The 20,433-nt window shown below is 44.3% G+C and overlaps 2 protein-coding genes across 4 annotated transcripts in view; one reads left to right on the top strand and one right to left on the bottom strand.

Moving 5' to 3' along the window:
- The window catches only part of NUFIP1 (nuclear FMR1 interacting protein 1), a 60,294-nt gene that overhangs the window by 20,009 nt on the left and 19,852 nt on the right, over positions 1–20,433 (top strand). The window contains exons 3-6 of one of the 2 annotated variants that reach the window (XM_078783283.1): positions 1,640–1,753; positions 2,585–2,647; positions 2,740–2,816; positions 2,947–3,039. In XM_078783283.1, coding sequence (XP_078639409.1) covers positions 1,640–1,753; positions 2,585–2,647; positions 2,740–2,816; positions 2,947–3,039 — 347 coding nt within the window. The remainder of the gene's footprint in view (positions 1–1,639; positions 1,754–2,584; positions 2,648–2,739; positions 2,817–2,946; positions 3,040–20,433) is intronic. The other variant, XM_078783284.1, reaches the window with a different exon arrangement.
- Positions 10,304–20,433, bottom strand: part of LOC137432489 (THAP domain-containing protein 2) — a 35,612-nt gene continuing 25,482 nt past the window's right edge. For both annotated transcript variants that reach the window (XM_078783285.1, XM_078783286.1), the window contains 2 exons: positions 11,833–12,026; positions 10,304–11,564 (listed from right to left, as the gene is read on the bottom strand). In XM_078783285.1, coding sequence (XP_078639411.1) covers positions 11,217–11,564; positions 11,833–11,922 — 438 coding nt within the window. In that variant the 5' untranslated portion in view covers positions 11,923–12,026 and the 3' untranslated portion in view covers positions 10,304–11,216. The remainder of the gene's footprint in view (positions 11,565–11,832; positions 12,027–20,433) is intronic.

The raw sequence follows: 20,433 nt of genomic DNA, 5'->3' as shown, positions 1-20,433 counted from the left end.
TTTACTTCATGGGTTTCACGTGTTTATTTGTGTTTCACACTGAATGAAAAACGTAAAGGAAGAGCATGCAGATTGTGATACATGACAGGTTCAACGATATGTCCGGCCTGAACGGCATAGGAATCAAAATGGCGGTGTGTGGAGTCATCCGTTGTACTGCCGTAATGACATCACATCACCTGTGTTTAAGGATGGTCGGGCATTTCTTGTTCTTCTGCCATTGTACGGCACCTGGTTGCCAACAAGGTTTGTGTGCCAACCAGTACAATGCAGATATGTTTACGATATTGAGCCCAGGTCGCAGTACGTTACATCGATGTATGTTAGAAGCAACCTTCATCCATTCCACAGACGCTATATTGTGTCGTCAAAAGGAATTTGTACATTCTCTCATTCTCTTTCAACATGGAAGGATTAAAGGTGTTGCCCCGACCGCTGTCCATGGTATGACTGCAAAAGGTGAGTCCTCGGCTTTGGGGAACCCCGTCCCCCCCTCTCGCCAAGGTATTGATGCTGGTCAGTCATCGCTCTCAACTCCTCTCCAGCCAATCGGAGCCAGGGATAGTGGTGACTGAGTCAACCGATGGATGTTCAGAGTACCAATTGCGTCATGACTGATGAACCAATCGGTGTCACTCTTACATAGGCATCTATCTATAATTCCAGTAATCTCTGTGTGTGTGTATGTCTGTGTGTATGTCTGTGTGTTTGTCTGTGACCGCTGTTTCTCGACAACCACGGGTCCGATATACTTTAAACTTCCCAGGTATATTGCTGGGGACCTGAGGATGTGCCTTTTCAAGGTTTCATATTAATCGGAGAAGTAGTTACCGAGCTATGGCGATTTCTTTACCAAACTCCGCAAGCCGTTCGCTTTGGACCAAACCATTTCATGTAAATAGAGGGGGGGGATTGTCACCGTACTCGCTAGCCGTTCGCTTTGGACCAAACCATTTCATGTAAATAGAGGGGGGGATTGTCACTGTACTCGCAAGCCGTTCGCTTTGGCTTTGCGAATGGACCAAACCATTTCATGTAAATAGAGGGGGGGGATTGCCACCGTACTCGCAAGCCGTTCGCTTTGGCTTTGCGAATGGACCAAACCATTTCATGTAAATAGAGGGGGGGGGATATAATTTTAGATATATATATAGTACGGGCATGCCCTAGTGCTTATAAATGCACGATCTCTCACCTTTTCCAGTCTTTTGCTGTGAATTACCTTAAGTACAGCATGAAAAGCTTCGGTTATTGTTATGTCGTGTTTGTTTTCTTGTGTTTTAAAATTCTCCTTTTCTTCATTGGTGGATCAACTGGCATTTCTGTAACCTGTAATTTAAATACATTGACAAGCGTCCTATCGTACTACGTTTTACAGAATTTGAAACAAAGGCATTGTCATTCTTGTCACCAAAATAATTGAATCTCCAAACCTTAACTTCTGCGTCTTCTCGAGGAAGTGTAAAACCAATCTGCAAACTAAATTGTGGATTTGTTGCAAACTGCAAACTTCATTGGTGGTAACTAAATTGTAGAATTGAATTTGTTGATGGATATTTGTAGGTTGAACTTTTCATAAAAAGCTGAGCACCTCCAATGGACATTTGAACTTGGTCTTTTACATTTTTTTTTTCTGAAGCCAAAGAAGAAAAGATTCAAGAAACCAGAGCATGTGTTTGCTTCCTGTGACGCCTGTGACCGCAGCTTCAAGAACCAGAAGAAATACGATGAGCATTTGGCACAGCACAAGAAGGTGATTGAGGAATGGGGTATTTTGGCATTCATTAAAAATTTTTTATGTATTGTAACTTCGTGGGATTTTCAAAGAAGTGCATTTTCTCATGTTTCAAATAATGTGCCACATTTTCTCCATTTACTCCAAGCAAGCCTGGTATTGGCTTAACGGTTAAGGAGGCTGGCTTAAGATCTTAGGGGTTTTGGATTTGAGCCCCTGTCGAGCCGTTAAATAAAACCAGGTGGGTTGACTCAGCCTGTCTTCCCTCTGAGGTCAGGAGAATGATTACCAGCTTACTGGAAACCAGGCACAGCCATGCTCCCAGCAATGATGCAATCAGCAGCCACAGGCTCATTCATACAAAATGATAATCGTCCACCTTTTCCAAAATGCTTTCTGCATTGAGAATGTTGTTCACAAAGGAATTTTATTGTTGGATTGTTTACTTGTTTGGTTAATGAATTCTGACCACACTCTGCATTTATAGTTTTGGAGTAGAAACACTGCAGTAGAATAACTTTGAGTATTTCCAATGTTTAAAATATAAATAAATAAACAATGAGGTAGAGATGCAAGCATTATGAAATTGTTTCTTTAAAAAAACAAGGTGCCGGTCAACCGCCATCTGCCTTTTATCACTTTACAATGTCTTATGATCATTTTGACATTCATGACCTCCCCCATTTTGGAATATATCGCATTTGGAATAATTTGGTGTATTATGACTGCATAGCCAAATTTAGACATGGTCCATGATATTTTTGGCCATGTAGGCTGCAAAAGTGTAACCAAGTTGCTGAATTGAGATTATATTGGTTCTTCCTTAAATCTTTTATTTATTTCTTCAAGTGCACAGAAACTGGCTGCAATTTTGAAGCTCATGAGAAAATCATGAGACTGCATTGGGACAATGTGAGTGAAATGTCGTTTGTGTAATCTTACAATTATTGTGTTTTATTGGGTTGTTTTGTGGAGATTTTAATATTACTGTCACATTCATTCAGAGCCATGCTCCAGGAGCGGAACATATTAAATTGGACACACCGGAAGAAATGTTGAAGTGGAAAGAGGAGAGGAGAAAGTATGTCTATAGTGCATTTTCATCCAGCATCTCTTGTACAACACACATTTCCTTTTGTAATATTTTATCACTTTGATAAAAAATCTGGAGCTTAAGCTAAAATTGCATTTGCTTTCTTGATCTGTTCCAGAAACTTCCCAACAGCTGCAAACAGAGCAAAAAAGCTACAGCTTGAGAAGGAGAAGCAGGAAAGGGGAGAAGTTTTGCAAACAGCACAATTTGGGTGAGGCATATGCAGGTAGTGTACAAAAAAAAAATGGAAACACCAATGTAAAGTCACTTACTATGGGTTAGGCCACCGCGTGCCATCTGTATGCACCGTGGCATTTAGTTCACCAGTGTCTAGAATTCTGCAGGAGGGATGCGACACCATTCTTTCATGAGAAAGTCAATCGCCTCACCTGTTTGATGGAGGTGGAAAATGCTGTCTCGGGTGTTGTTCCAGAATATCCCATCAATGCTTCTATTGGGTTAAGATCTGGTGACTGAGAAGGCCATGACATATGGATTGTAACAATGTCATGCGAATCAAACCATTGTGTGACCACATGTGCTCTCAGGATGGGGCACTGTCATCCTGGAAGAAATCTTCAAATTGACAAGAATATAAGACACGTCGCTTCGCTGATGGGAATACTAATCTTATAGATATAGATTTATGTATGCACATGAGGAATTTTTGAGGTCACGTACGTCCTCCCCTCCACGAAGCACCATGTCGCATCAGTCTGCCACCCCTCATGTATGGAGAATACAGTGCAGAGAGTAAGAGGGGAATTCTACCATTTTTGCTTGCATAATAAATATGTGTTATTGTGCTTTGGCCGACATGTTTTAACCCTTCGAGTACGGATGACGTCCAGTGCCACAACCCGCGAAAAAGTTTTGTGTATGGATGACGTTATTACACGTCATCGACTATACCTATAAATAGATCGTCAGTACGTGGTTGCATCCCCGTACCAAAATTCTACCATTTTTGCTTGCGTAATAAATATGTGTTATTGTGCTTTGGCCGACATGTTTTAACCCTTCGAGTACGGATGACGTCCAGTGCCGCAACCCGCGAAAAAGTTTTGTGTATGGATGACGTTATTACACGTCATCGACTATACCTATAAATAGATCGTCAGTACGTGGTTGCATTCCCGTACCAAAATGCCAAATTAATCCCGTACCGGGGGTATTTTTATCCAAAAAAAAATCCCGTACTCAAAGGGTTAAGAGAAAATAAATAAAAATTAACTTTCACCCTTTAAAAATCGTGGGTATAAATTACTGAAATATCAGCTGCTTTTTTGTTCTTATCCTTTTCTCACCTACATTGCACGTATTGCACAGCGTCCTGCTTTGTGATACTTTAAAAGGTGGCGTATAATCAGAAATACTGTTTGTTAGGGCGATGTATTACTGTTATATGAATAAAATGGAAATGTAGACTGAAAAAGTATTGAAAATAGCAAGCGTTTTCTGAATATAATCTATATGAGACTCATCATCTACATATAATGGAGCAAGTGTTTGTATGTATTGTTGCGGTTCTACGCCGCCCTCCTTTACCCCCTACCAAGGGGGGATTAGGCCCCTTGGTCTTGCTGGGCTTGGCGGAACCGAGACTTGCAATGTCCCTTCTGGACAAACGCGGAGTAGGGTCTCGGGACCACTTCTCGCTCGTACCTAATTCCCCGCGCTGCCCTGGGAGCGAGGAAACAAGCCTCGCATGAACCACGTGTGATGTGAGTACGCTGAGCGGATTGCGCACACGTGGTCCGCGCAGTTACCTAGATGTTGGAACCCGATTAGAGTGGTTGTACTCGTGCCACGCTTAGTCAATGAGGAAATCACAGGAACGATCGAATCAGGAAAAGGAAGAACAAAGGTTTAAATTATTCCCACACGTACATACAATGTTCAGGGATACAGAGACACAGAGTAGCCTTAGACAGTCTTAACTAAAGCCTAGACAACGGGCCCGTCTCGCACTCACACAGGGAATTCCAGATGGGTAGATGTTCCCCAACGCGTCTGTGGTCATCCAGAGACGGTCCCGTCCGGCTCTCCACAGCCCCGGCACGTCCCGCGAAGATGGTGGCAGGCGAAGGCAGGGACTCATAGCGCGTCTCCCGAACAAGGCAGATGATGGGGTGGAACGGCAAAGGGCGGGACTTTTAGCGCGGCTGGCGATTACTCAGCCGTTCTCTCTCGCGCGTCTCAAATGCACTGTATATCGGCTTATGCGCGTCTGGCTGCGCCCGCGTATCTGTACAGTTCTCACACACGGCCAACTCCTCTTTCTCGATCCTCTGAGCTGGTTTAGTGCACGCGAGTTCTCGTGCAAGTTCTTTATAACGATCCTCTTCCTCATGCAAGTTCCCCCATGCAAGTCCTGTTATCAACCCTTTTCAACGCGAGTCCTCATGCAAATCCTCTGCTTCACGTCCTCCGTTGATCTGTGAGTCCTTTTACCAACCCTTTTCAACGCAAGTCCTGTCAAGGGCTTTCGCGCAGCGGGTTTTATAGCTACGCCCCTGAACCTTCTGGCACTCTCTCGAACCCTCTCACCACGCCCTGTGACGCCACGCCGCCGCCAGCTGGTTTAGTGCCAGGTGGTCAGGACCACATCAGCTCTGATTGGCGGCTCGTGCTTACCGTCAGCGCTTCTGCCGCTCCGCCCTCGACTCCGCCCCGGTCCTCCTCTGCCTGCCTCGTGTTAACTCGCCCAATAATGAACCATCGTTAACGCAAAAGAGATTGAGGCTACGGACGTAGGATTATCGGTGGCAGTAGGGCCTATTCTCTTGGCTCTACTCAACGCAGAACTAACAATGGAAAAGGAACTAAGCTCACAAATACCAAGACATAACTATACTATCGCGAGGCTACATGTTGCTTGTGTGACTAACTATGAGGGGCAAATTTTAGCCTTTATTAAACTCACTGTACAAACTCAAAACCGCAACAGTATGTATGTCTGCTCTTCACCCATTGGTTGGACAGCTGACTTGACTCCACCCACAAATGTAACCTGAAATACTTGACCTAAAGTACCCAGAGGACCCAAAAGACCCAAAATATCCCAAAGATCATTGAAGACCCAAAAGACCCCGAACACCCTAAAAGTGCTGTTGCTGTTGTCTCATGTGTGCTGTTGTCTCATCCTGTACTTCTGTCCAGGTGTGCTGTTCGCCCACCCCCATTATCTCCTTGCCATCCACCTTTTGGCCTGTTCACGTGACTCATGGTGGTCCCTCTCGGCCCTCCCCCCATTGGAATTTTGTGCATTTAAGATTGTTCACGGTTCTGTTTAAATATTATTTAAATATGTTTAATCTTTCCCCTTCAGTGTTTTATTCAGTGGTATTTTACAACACGCTGTTTTTCTTCATATTTAAAAGGCTTTTTTCAATTTCCTCTCCAACTCATTCCACTTCAAAAAAAATATATTCAATCCCTTATAACTCTAAATCACTGCATGCTCTAAATTCACATTCATTCCATCCCTCCTCCATCGTTCTTAATCGGATTGCTGACTTGAAAATCACAACAAACCTAATTTGTTATCAATGTTCGTCTTTCATTAATCATCCACTTTCTAAACTCCCCTCTTGCCCCTCCCCTCCAAATCCCCCCCCCCTTGCCCCTCCCCTCCTAAACTCCCCCCTTGCCCATCCACTCCTAAACCCCCCCTTGCCCCTCCACTCCTAAACTCCCCCCTTGCCCCTCCCCTCCTAAACTCCCCCCTCACTCCTCCCCTTCAACCCCCCCCCCCCAACCCCTCCCATTCAAATCTCCTACCATACCATTCCTCTCCAATTCTCCCTCCCCCCTCCTCCTCCTCAAAGCTGCCTCCTCCCCTTCTACTTTCCTCTCCCCCCCCCCCCCCCCCCCCCTCAAACAACCCCTCACTGTGCCTCATCCCTTCACCATCAAACCTTTCGTTCTCCTCATCCTTCCCTTTCTTGTAACTCTTCTGTAATCTCTGACACACTATCAACTGCTCTCCCTACCTCCCCCTCTCATCCTTCATCTTACCCTACCTCTCCCCTCCCCTGTCCTGTACCCGATGCTCCCCCTCTCTCTTCATTAACGGTATGGACCTCAAACATCCAGGGCCTTCGCTCAAACCTGACTGATCTCTCCATACAGGTTGCTTCTGACAATCCAGACTTGATCTGCTTAACAGAAACTTTCCTCCTTCAAGATGTCTCTGATTCCTTAATATCTCTTCCTGGTTACTCCCTCCTCCGGTATGATAGACCTGAGCCTCGTCCTGGTGGTGGGGTGGCTATCTTTATCAAAAACTCTCTTCCTCACTCTCCTTGCACTGCCCTCTCTCCACCTCACACCCAGGAGTACCTCTGGCTACGGCTTCCTCTCCGCTCCCACCTTTTGTTCATATGTGTTCTGTACCGTCCTCTAAACAGTGATGACTCCATTTACATTTCACTGTCTGACAACATGGACCAACTTCTATCCACTCATCCCAACTCTCTCTTCCTCATATGTGGCGACTTCAACTGTCATCATGCCAGCTGGCTGGGTGTGGGTTCATCTCTCACCAGCCATGGCACCTCAGCAAAGGACTTCTGTGACTCACTGGGATTGACACAATCTGTCAATTTCCAGACCCGGATCTCAGCCAATGGTGTATCTTCTCTTATAGACTTGGTTATGACAAACTTCCCTGCTAATGTCTGCTGCTCTTCTTCTGCCCCAATCGGTTCTTCTGATCATGTGCTTGTTAAAGTGGACATCTCTCTGGCCATTCTCAGAGAGCCTCCTCAGCGTCACCGAGTCTGGCATTTCACTCAGGCCGACTGGCACGGTCTTCAAGCAGCCATCAATCATCTGGACTGGTCTCCCATCTCCACTGCCTCTGACATCAATTCTTCCTGGGAATTCTTCCAAAGCAAACTGCTCTCTCTCATGCACAGATTTATCCCATCTCCTCTTCAGTTGTCTTACCCTTCCTCCCGTCCATGGTACACTGAATCTTGTGGTGAGGAAGTTGCCCTGAAACAACTTGCCTTTGCCTCTTGGAAGGCTAATCCAACTGAAGGCAATCTCAGTTCCTTCCACCAAGCTCGGAACAAGTGTGTGTCTACCCTCAGGAGTGCCAGGAAGCACAATCTCTCCACACTGAAGAATTAACTCTCAAACCTGTCTCCTTCCTCCAAATCCTGGTGGCGTCTGGTCAAATCCGTTTCTGGTGTTTGTTCCCCCTCCATCCCCTCCCTTACCTCAAATGGCTACACAGTTGACACCGCACGTGACAAAGCCGAATGCCTCAACTCTGTGTTTGCCTCAAAATCTTGTGTCCCAAGCCCATCTCTCTCTGTTCCCACCTTACCCAGTCGAACCCAACTGCTTCTGGACTCTGTGTCCTTCTCTCCTGACGAGGTGGAGGAGTTTTTGTCAAACCTCGACTCTGATTCTGCAACTGGACCAGACGGCATCAGCCCACGGGTCCTAAAATCCTGCTCTGCCGCTCTATCTCACCATCTCTCTGTTCTTTTCACCCTCTCTTTTGCTCAAGGTCATCTGCCAGCATCCTGGAAATCAGCAAACATTACCGCTTTACACAAAAAAGGTGCAAAAACAGATCCTTGCAACTACAGACCAATCAGCCTGCTCCCAATTATCACCAAAGTCATGGAATCCATCACTGCTTCGGATATCAAATCCTTCCTCTTCTCCAATGGCTTGATCTCCGATCATCAATTTGGATTCAGACCAGGTCTTTCTACTCTGGACATGCTGCTTCTGCTGTCTCAACAATGGATGGAGGTCCTCAATGCCAAACAGGAAATCAGAGCCGTCGCCCTTGACGTATCACGTGCCTTCGATACGTTCTGGCACCCAGCTCTGCTCACCAAACTGTCCTCCTATGGTATCCATGGAAATCTCCATGCATGGCTTGCGGACTTCCTCTCTGGTCGTAGCCAACGTGTGGCCCTGAATGGATTTCTCTCATCTCCCCTTCCTGTTCAGGCTGGAGTTCCCCAAGGCAGTGTTCTGGGCCCTGTGCTTTTTCTGGTCTTTATCAATGATCTCTCCGACTCTCTGGAAAATCCTCTCTATCTCTTTGCTGATGACTCCACTCTCTGCCGCTCCATTCCTCTTCCCTCAGATCGGCAGTCTGCAGCCTCCTCACTCTCTGAAGACCTGGACAAAATCACAGACTGGTCAAACAAGTGGAACATGTCTTTCAATCCTGACAAATCTCACACTCTTACTATGTCTCTCCGAAAAGATCGACTGGACAAACCTCCCATCTACTTTCTCAACAATCCTCTCCAAGAAGTTCTGTCGCTCAAGCTTTTGGGTCTCACTATCTGTCATGATCTTTCTTGCGAAAACCACATTTCCAAGCTGGCCTCCAAAGCCAGTCGCCGACTGGGCATCCTCCGTCGTGCGAAGTCCTTCCTCGGCACACCTGAGCTCCTCACCACATACAAGGCTTTCATCCGCAGCTCAATGGAATACTGTTCTCCCCTATGGGCCGGTGCTCCTGCCTCACACCTAGCTCAGCTTCACGCTGTTGAAACCAAAGCTTTCAGAATCATTGGAATCTCCCGTGATGAAGCTATCTACGAGAGCCTTTCACTCACTCACCGCAGACAGGTAGGTGGTCTTTCTGTCTTCTACCGACTCCTCTCCAGCCTTGCTCCCCCAGCTCTCTCTGTGCTTTGTCCCCACTGATCTGTATATACTACTGGATAGAGCATCGGCCAATAGGCTTGTACAAAGCTGTGAAGCCGGCGCGCGACAGCGGCGGCCATCTTGCCACTCGCACAAGGAGGCGCGGCCTGTGTCAGTTCCTGGCGTTTGCACAACTGTGGAATGAACTACCTCGTAACATCGCAACTGAAAGTCACTCAACAAGCTGTTTTAGAAAGAAACCTAGATTATATGTGCAAAATTTTCAGAATTATACTTTGTAAATATATACAAAGTGTCATTTTCCAAACTCAATGATTGACAGACAATGTATATGTTTATGTATTTGGCACGCCAATGTTCTCTTGTAATATCCTTTCGTTTTATTGTTCTTAACTCTCAATGTAATTCTTCAAATTAATGTTTATTTGTATGTTCCAGGTTAGCAGCTCGAAAACTCAATTCTGATTGATTTTTTTGCCAACCTTCCTCACAATTTCAACGCAAATTTCTTGTCCATGTTTGTGTTTTTCTCAAATAATTCTCGATTTAAGTATGAATTTAGTGTATAATCCAAATTGCTTGAGAATAAAGCATTATTATTAAAATTTACTAATTTTTCAAAGATTTTATCATCCTTGATCCAATAAATTAGTCCACAATTTAAGGGCATTGTGGTCAACGCTGTTCTCACGGAATACTTTCTCCAGGATGTCTATATGTGATGGTTTCAATGTTGGGTCATTTACTCATTCTATGTCAAGAATTTATCAGTTGACAACAAACAAAGTCTTCTGAAAGACAAATGAAACATAAAAAGCTTAAAGTTGGAATAAAAAGGCACCTTTTATTACAAAGCCTCAATTAATAATAATAATATTGACCGACATATGTAGTGTGCCCTTTTCAAAGAGGCTCAACAAAAGAAACAAACATTTTGTCACCAAAATCATCATTGAACAAGTGTCTTCAGTTTGTTCTTGTGGTAATGCGTTTGATTGGCGACCGCCAGGTCAGGGTTTCGACACCCTCTGTCGTGGGTATGTTTCACACTTCATCTCATTACCCTGACAGTTCTCTGGCCCGGTTTGGCACACAGATTGCAGAAATGTGGCCTAAAGTCCCACACATTTCATTTCGCTCAGATACTGATGTAGGAGGTATGCCCGACTTCCTCTGGGAATGGTTCCACAGTGTGGGTGCCACGTTGGAGAAGGCACGACCACCAAAAGTCACCGCCACATGTTGTTTCACAGCAAGCAGGTAATCCCTAGACTAGACAGCACCACAGCCGACATGCCTGACCGAACACTGCAGTGAACAACCAGAGGATTAGCCGGAGTACTGTCACACCACCAAGCAAGCATTATCCATTCAGTTCACTCAAGACTCATTGTTGCTTCCCAGTATTCTTTCACAGAACAAATTTGCACAAAGAAACAATCCAGATCTAAACAATTATCCTACAATATAATCCACATTTGAAGTAAAATTAATCCACATATTCAGATGATATGGTGACAAAATGCGATGATGCACAGGATACAAAAAGCACAAAATGCTGACATTTGAAGGAGCCAAAAAGAGCAGCCTGTCAGTGCTCCATTGTCTCCCAGTTGCAAACAACAAACACAAAGAAGAGAATACAGTCAATACACTATTTGAAATCACTTGTTAGTCACAAGCATAAGGTGAACAAATTTAATGAGAGGCAAGAGCACATCTTGAATGCAGAACGCTTCAGAAGTGGTCAGCTCCATTCTCAGAGAGCAGCTGCTCATCACGAAGTGCTTGAACAACTGTGGTCAAAGATTTGACTTTCCTCTGGCAGCGACGTGATTTCTGCTGTGTCAATTTGAGCTTTTTCTTGACGCTACAAAGATTGTCATGCACAGAGTCCAGTTTACGTTTCACACTCCGTGGACTGGCAGTTACAGCATATGTGTGATCAGCACCAGTCGTTGCTGCGAGCTTTGATGGGCTGGTGATGATTGATGTACTGGGTGTGTTGTCCAGTGGCTCTTGCAGATTGACCAGTGCTTCTTGCGGGAAAGACCGTGGTTTGGGTGGCTTTCGCTTCCTTTCATCCTGGAAATCCATCAGAATAATAGATCAGAATTAATTATGAACGAAGAAATTATACAAGATTATTTATTTGGGATGTTCTTGAGAAAAGAGATGGTGGAAAAGTATTGATAAGTTGCTGATGTTGATATGTTTGCAAAATTTATATATTTGACACATCAATTGGCATGTAAGTAGACAAGTGTGAAAATCACTGCTGGCAGTGACAGCTACATGACACTATTTATATCTCAGTTACTCCACCACAACATGAAACTCTTGTATTATGTACCTTCTGCAGGTGGGTCGGAAAATCAAATATGGTTGGCAGGGAATTTTCTCTGAGTCTTGTGGTCTGACCTGTCCTGTCAAAACGAGTCATCAAAGTGGTCTGAGCAAAGGACAGACTTCTTTGAAGGTTTCCATTTGTCACGTTTCACATTCACAACCCATTTCTGGAGAACATCTGGACGACTGAATGGAAATCTGAAAAAAATATTTTCAAGAAATTAGCCGATAGTCATGAAAGTACAACTCGAAGCAACAATTTACAACATATTCAATATGTAAGGCTCAACATACTAGCCATATAAACACTCAATTACCATGTACTTATACAGAATCAGTTATTGGTTTCAAAGTTTAACTGCATTGAGTTTTGCAACGTTGAATCATCCAGGGTACACATTATTAGACGGGACCATGCTATTTATACTCGTCCTCGATAACTATATATAGATAAAGACTTTGGGTCAAACTTAGCCCTGAGGGACCGCATATTGATGAAATATGTCCCGGCTCAGTGACTTTGCGCACTCTGCGGTTGAGTCAAACTAGTTCTGAAGTTCAGTAGTTGAAACTTGAATCCAGATCGCGGTTGTGCAAACATCATAATTTAACATTCAAATTCAACGTTTTTTAAATAAAACATTCTCAAATAAATGTTAATTTTCAGTACTTACAGATGAAATGTCTTTCCACATCCTCGTATTTGTCTCTTTGTGCAATTAATAGCAGCACAAGCCGGCATTTCATAATACGTTAGCGGAGCGTGTTGACAAAAAAGTTATGCGAGTGGCAACATGGCGTCCAGTGGCTGGGCGCTGACTTCAGCTCAAGAGCCCGACCCGCTATCCAGTAGTATATACAGATCAGTGTTTGTCCCCCAAATATTCCTACAGGTCGCACAAGATCTGCCAGCAACCCTCTGATGGTTAAACTGCCGAAATCTCGGCTCTCTGCTCACCTTCACTCTTTCATTCCTCTTTTCTCCCGCCTCTGGAGCAAACTCCCACACTCCCTTCAATCCCACTCCCCCCTCCAGGTCTTTAAAACAGCTGTTCACCACCATCTCTTATCTTTCCCCATCCAAAACCTTGATCTTTTCTACCCCCACTAATTCACCCCAGATCCACCTTGTTTGAAATTCCAACTTCTTTCCTGGAAGTCCTGGCAGTGTCCATATGTTTTATACCTCTCCCACCCCCCCCTTCCCATGCCTCCCCCCCCCCAAAGCCCTCTCCCTCCCACAGATCTCTCGATGTCCCTGCTCTCAGTTGTGTTTGTGTTCCTCCCCCTCTCACCCCATCTTGTCTACCGCTACCCATGTTATATGTTTTATGTGTCGGTTTGTCTTTCTGTGTGATTAATGTTTGCTCTTTCACGAGCCTCGATCTTGTATACAAAAATATATATATATATATATATATATATATATATATATATATATATATATATATATATATATATATATATATATATATATATATATATATATATATATATATCATCCAAAGACCCAAAATACCCCAAAGACTGAAAATATTCCAAAGACCCAAGAGACTCCAAAGAACCAGAGGACCCAAAAAACCCAAAACACCCAGAGGACACAAAAGACCCCAAAGATCCAAAATATCCCAAAGATCATTGAAGACCCAAAATACCCCTAACGCCCTTAAATATCCAAAGGCCCAATGGATTCTAAAGTCCCCAAAGATCCTTAAAGTCCCCAAAAACTCCAAAGAATGAAAAGACCCCACCTCTTGGCCTCCTTGTTATGTTAGGTGGTGGTACATTGTGTCTGTGATTCCTGTTAAAAGTTTGTATGTTGTTGGTAGACAGGTTATTAGCTGGTATTTGTGGGGTATTTAGGTCTCTTCAGATTTTGGGATGAGGAAGGTGTTACCTTCTGTGAACCATTCATCCATTTCCTGATCCCCTTGGATAAATTCATTTAATGCTTGAGCGTAGTGAATGTGGAGAGTATGTTCGTGTGTGCGTGTATGTGTGTGTGTGAAGCATGCTTTTTGTGTCCTTTAATTATGTACGTCTATTAATTAATTACCTTTAAAGGGGAACCAAATGCAATTGTTTTTTTTTTTCTCAAAAAAAAAAAACCATTGGGCACCATTAATTACTAGCCGAAACCTGTGAAACATCCACGGAAGGGAGGATGTGGTGTATGGATAGAGTGTACCATTATGAATGGCATAGGGGATTTGCTTGTCCGAGTAAGAGTTAGGAAAAAGATGAGAATGAAGAGTGCGTATATGAACAACGTATTTATTGCAATCTACTTAAATGACAACGCTACGACATACTTTTGAAAAATGAATGGATTCGTAATAGGAATCGGCATAGCACCACTCTGGGATTGTCCACTCAGTGGACGGCTTGCTGTCGCCTTCGACTGTCCAATCAGCGGACGGCTTGCTTCGCCTTCGCCCAGCAGACGCCAATACGATGGCGTCGTAAGATGGCGTCGTATCGGCAGTTAATCGGATGCTTTTGGGCCCCAACGTCGGCTAATTCAGATTTTTCGAGTATGCCTGTACGTGATAAACAAAGAGCGCGGTTCGTAGATCGTAAATCCATTAGTGCTGTGGGCATCGGGTCACTGGGTGCGGCGTAAAAGGGATAACAAAGTCGAGTCCTTACGCTATTATTATATAGACTAGCCGAAACCCGTGGAACATCCACGGAAGGGAGGATGTGGTGTATGGATAGAGTGTACCATTATGGATGGCATAGGGGATTTGCTTGTCCGAGTAAGAGTTAGGAAGAAAGATGAGAATGAAGAGTGCGTATATGAACAACGATCGCCGACACCGGCACAAATGCATGCTATGGATTGTCCACTCAGTGGACGGCTTGCTTTCGCCTTCGCCTGTGCAATCAGCGGACGGCTTGCTTCGCCTTCGCCCAGCAGACGCCAATACGATGGTGTCGTAAGATGGCGTCGTATCGGCAGTTAATCGGATGCTTTTGGGCCCCAACGTCGGCTAATTCAGATTTTTCGAGTATGGTTGTACATGATAAACAAAGAGCGCGGTTCGTAGATCGTAAATCCATTAGTGCCGTGGGCATCGGGTCACTGGTTGTGGCGTAAAAGGGATAACAAAGTCGAGTCCTTACGCTATTATTATATAGATGGTCCAATTTGAAGGGAATTTTTTTTTTTGCCAATTAATTTTTGCCAATTAAATCACAAAGTGCCGAAAAAACCCTAGACTGTCGATTTTCGAGATTGCCAATGACATCACATCGTGAACTCGCCATGATCCTGCCGTTGACGGTACATGGAGAAATGGCGCATTGCGAGTTCGGATTCTGAAACTGATCGGCGATGATGAAGAGGGGAAGGTGTGGGACGTGTGGGTTGGTCGTGGGGTATTGTCAGTTCGGGCGACGGTTGTGAGAGGTGGTGGAGTGGGGTTGTTATGGGTATTGTTAGCTAGGGTGATGGTTGATAGGGGATTTCGAGGGGTGGTGGAGTGGGGTGAGGTGTGTGGGGTTGTTATGGGTTATGGTTGAAGGGGGATTGTGGGGGGAAGGCGGAGTGGGGTTGTTTTGGGTATTGTTAGCTAGGGCAATGGTTGATGGGGGAGTGTGAGGGGTGGTGGAGTGGGGTGAGGGGTGTGGGCAGTCATGGGTATTGTTAGCTCGGTTGATAGCTTATGGGGGATGGTGGAGGGGAGGGGAAGAGGAGTGTGGGTTGGTTGTGGGCATTGTTAGCTCGGGTGACGGTTGATGGGTTTTTTTTTTCTGGAAAATTGAGATGCCTCAAAAACCAAGGACACCTAAGTTGAACAGAAATCATCAAGAGCATTATTACCAAAGGAAATCGGCAAGAAATCCAAGTCAAAGTAGTTGTGTCAGCAAAAAATATCCGATGGTAGAAAAATGTATTGCACACTTGGAAGAAGGTTTGCCGTAGGGCAGGTACTCCGCTAGTTATTATAAAGGAAGAAGAAGATGAATGAGTAGGTTTTTGTTTTAATGCAATAATGTCTGTGGAGTAATGCCTGAAGAAAAAGAAAAAAGTTAATACTGTATATGTATATATATAAATCTATATATATTTTAATTCTACTCACCCGCTGGTGACACCCAACGAATCTATATATAATGGAGCAAATGTGTATATATGTATCGACTTTGTATCGTACTCCAGGGCCGGATCCAGGATTTTTTGAAAGGGGGTTTCCAGAAATGAAGGGAACAAGGTGCACACACACCTCAATGCTGCGAGTGCAAAGCTGTCAAGGTGTGGGGTACGGGGCCCACCCAAGGGCCCTGGAAAGTTTGGGATTTCAGGTGCTCATGTATACTGATCATCTGCCCCCTGCATGTTTGGAGGGCTGGGGGGGAGGGAACCTTTGTTTCAATTGTAAAATATATTTTATTTGTCTTTTCGTTATTAATTTTGACGTGATGGAGATGTAACCCGTGGTCTTGTCAACTTAAAGTGACATCACTTACTCAACAAATGTTTGCAAGTTTTGCTTGTTAAAGTGGATATCTAACAACCCTAACCATCTTCACTCACTGCAGAGCTGGACGAAATCACAAACTGGTCAATCAAGTGGAACATGTCTTTCAATCCTGACAAATCTCACACTCCCACTATGTCTCTCCAAAAAGACCGACTGGACAACCCTCCCATCTACTTTCTCAACAGTCCTCTCCAAGAAGTTCTGTCACTCAAGCTTTTGGATCTCACTATCTGCGATGATCTTTCCTGGGAAAACCACATTTCCAAGCTGGCCTCCAAAGCCAGTCGCCGACTGGGCATCCTCCGTCGTGCGAAGTCCTTCCTTGGCACACCTGAGCTCCTCACCACATGCAAGGCTTTCATCCGTAGCTCAATGGAATACTGCTCTCCACTCTGGGCTGGTGCTCCTGCCCTCACACCAAGCTCGGCTTCACGCTGTAGAAACCAAAGCTTTCAGGATCATTGGAATCTCCCGCGATGAAGCCGATTCTGAGGGCTTTTCACTCTCTCACCGCAGGCAGGTTGGTGGTGTTTCTGTCTTCTACCGACTCCCCTCTGGCCTCGCTCCCCCAGCTCTGTCTGTGCTGTGTCCCCCAAATATTCCTGCAGGATGCACAAGAACTGCCAGCAACCCTCTTCTGGTGAAACTGCCAAAATCAAGACTTTCTATTCACCTTCACTCTTTCATTCGTCTTTTTTTCCCGCCTCTGGAACAAACTCCCACACGCTCTTCAATCCCACTCTTCCCTCCAGGTCTTTAAAACCGCTGTTCACCACCATCTCTTATCTTCCCCCATCCAAAACCTTTTCTACTCCCGTTAATACACCCCAAATCTTCATCTTTCAATCCCCGACTATATTCCTGAAATTCCTTGTAGTGTCAATTTGTTTTGTACCATGTACCCCTTCCCTCCCCCCACCCCAGCCCTCTCCCTCCCACAGATCTCCCAATGTCCCTGTTCTCTACTGTTGTGCTTGTGTGCTTCCCCCTCATGTCTCCCTCTCCCTTTATTATTTTATGTGTCCATTTCTGTTTTTTCTGTTTCATATGCTAATATGTGTTTGATGTGCTAGCTATTAAACGAGCCTCGATCTTGTATACAAAAAATCAAAAAACAAAAAATCCTTTTGTAATTTACTCCGAAACAAAATAGGTTGATTGTAGTAATTCAATCATTGAATCTGAATTTGTTCAGGAACTCGAAGGATGGATTGTTCATGAATATCCATGAGTACTAGAACTTATGTAGGAATCGGAAACGGTTTCCCTTCATACTTTGAGTGTTCGTGTATATGCAGCGAGCGGTTCTCGTTACACTTTCCATGTATGTTTTTATTTATTTATTTTTGGGGTTTTTTTTACACATGAGTGCAGAACCCACTCCGAGCCTCCCACCGAATCTAAGGTTTTATCTGTTCTGAGGCACCATGACGGCACATGGTGTGGCAGTCCAATATTAATTTTTTTGTCCCCCGTCGCACCGCGGAGCGAAAGGGGGACTATGGTTTTCCCCTCCGTCCGTCTGTCCGTCCGTCCGTGCGTGCGTACGTGCGTGTGTGCGTGCGTAAGCGAAGGACCGCATTCGAATTTGGTGTGTGGGTGCAACCCATGTCAAAATCCAAGATGGCCGCCGCCATGTATGTCTGATGCCATGTATGTCTGAACCTTGTGAGCTGAATATCTTGAAAAATAAGCGAAGTACCAACTTCTAATCTGGTGAGTGGGTGTATCTAGGCATAAGGAAGAACCCTATTGAAAATTGGGTCGCCAAGTCAAAATCCAAGATGGCCACCGCCATGTATGTCTGAACCTTGTGAGCAGAATATCTTGAAAAATAAGCGAAGTACCAACTTCTAATCTGGTGTGTGGTTGTATCTAGGCATACGGAAGAACGCTATTGAAAATTGGTTCGCCACGTCAAAATCCAATATGGCCGCCACCATATATATGTCTGAACCTTGTGAGCGAAATATCTTGAAAAATAAACGAACTACTAACTTCTAATCTGGTGTGTGGGTGTATCTACGGATAAGGAAGAACGCTTTTGAAAATTGGGTCGCCACGTCAAAATCCAAGATGGCCGCCGCCATGTATGTCTGAACCTTGTAAGCAGAATATCTTGAAAAATAAGCGAAGTACCAACTTCTAATCTGGTGTGTGGGTGTATCTAGGCATAAGGAAGATCGCTATTGAAAATTGGATCGCCACATCAAAATCCAAGATGGCCGCTCCCATGTATGTCTGAACCTTGTGAGCTAAATATCATATCATAGCATGTTTTCTGCGTCTTCCACTCTGTCAACTCACATCATTTCCCCGACGGGGGACCTAGGCGTAACGCTTGTTTATACTGGCAGAGTAGAACGACAAGGTTTTTTTATTTTAATAGTAGACCAGCTATTTATGAAAAAGTGCTCTAAAAAAGACTTTGGATGGCATTTTCTGTTAAAAGCAGGCATCCATGCTGGATCACTTGGTTGGGGTGTGTGGAAAATTATGTGGGTGGATGCCACCCTGGATTTTGACCTTGAAGGTCATTTTCAAGGTCAAAAGGACCAAAAACATGCAAAAATGGGTATATCGTTAGCCTATTTTTCACAACAGTTTCTGTTGCACTTAGAAATTTATAACCGTATTAGATCAATTGCCCGTAGGATGTAGAAGAATATGTGAGTCGATTCCACCCTCAATGTTGACCTTGAAGGTACTTTTCAAGGTCAAATCGACCAAAAAGTGCTAAAAATGGGTATTTTCGAGCCTATATTTTATATTACAATAACTTTCTGTTGAATGTAGAAACAGGCATCTGCATTGCATCAATTACCTGTAGGTTGGGAACAAATAAGTGGTTGGATGCAACCCTGGTTTTTGACCTTCAAGGTCAATTTCTAGGTCAATTGACCCCATAAAATAGGAAAAAAATGGATATTTTCTCACTTATGTTTTGACAGCATTTTCTGTTGTGTGTAGTAACAGGCATCCATGTTGAATGCTTGGGGTGTGTGGAAAGCTTGTGAAAAAGTGGTGTTCTTTGTCAGACCTGAAGATAAACACAGTGATATCATTATAAATAAATAATTATAAATAAATAATCGTGAATTTATACTTTAATTGTACAAAGGTATCACATAATTTTGTATGAAAAAATGTGAAAGAAAATATTGTCTCAAAATGTTTGTCAAATGTGTTGTGTAAAGTAATTAATATTTGCTTTGCTTCCTTTTTTCAGCATCCTGCCTTTGCAGTTGAGCCCTGGTTGACGCGATGGAACCAGTGGCCATAATCAAGCGGAAAAGTGGACAGAGAGTCACAGAATCTGCATCATGCTTTTTCTGTGAGAACACTACGCCAGTTGCTGACCTTCACACAGGGTCATCTCAAGGGAAAAAGAGAGCTAAAGTGGTTGCAGCGGAGCGGAGAAAACTGTGTGATAGAAGCAACGTGGACATCATAGAAAGACTCGAGGCACTATCTGAATCAGACTTTGAAGGATTAGAAGTCAAGTGGCACAAGACATGCTACAGTGTATTTACATCGGACTCCAAGCTCTCCAGACTGAGAAAACAACGTCTGCCATCTAGTACCAGTACTGATGTTCAGGCAGGCCCTTCCAGCAGTACTGCATTACAACCAACACGACGCAGCTCCTTACCTGCTGTTGACTGGAAGAAATGCATCTTTTGCCAGCAGCAAAGCAAGGTACCACTTCACAGAGTGACCACGCTGGGGAAGTTAACAGAAATAACTGAATATGCCAAATAGGATCTGGTAATGAGGACACGACTGGCAGGGGTTAGTGACTTGATTGCAGCCGAGGGATGCTACCATCTACCTTGCTGGGTTGCTTTTGAGCGAAGATGCAAAAGGCAGAAAGCAACATCAACATCACAAAGAGCAGACAGAGACTGGTGCATGGGCAGGCTATGTATGGACTTAACCAGAGGATTGTCCCAGGGTCATGTATACGACTTGGGGAAAGTATGGGTCCGGTATGAGAGCATCTGCAGGGAAGAGGGTGCACAGGTGCCTCTGAGGTACAAGAGACGATCAACGTTCTATGAAGAAGTCCAACAGTCAGTCGGATCGAAAGCCAGCTACGTCCGACCCCTCTCTCAAGG

Source organism: Myxine glutinosa, chromosome 8, assembly GCF_964187855.1.
Source record: "Myxine glutinosa chromosome 8, kmMyxGlut1.1, whole genome shotgun sequence".
Lineage (NCBI taxonomy): Eukaryota > Metazoa > Chordata > Myxini > Myxiniformes > Myxinidae > Myxine > Myxine glutinosa.
The sequence above is the reverse complement of the archived record's forward strand: the minus strand, read 5'-3'. Positions and strand labels throughout refer to the sequence as shown.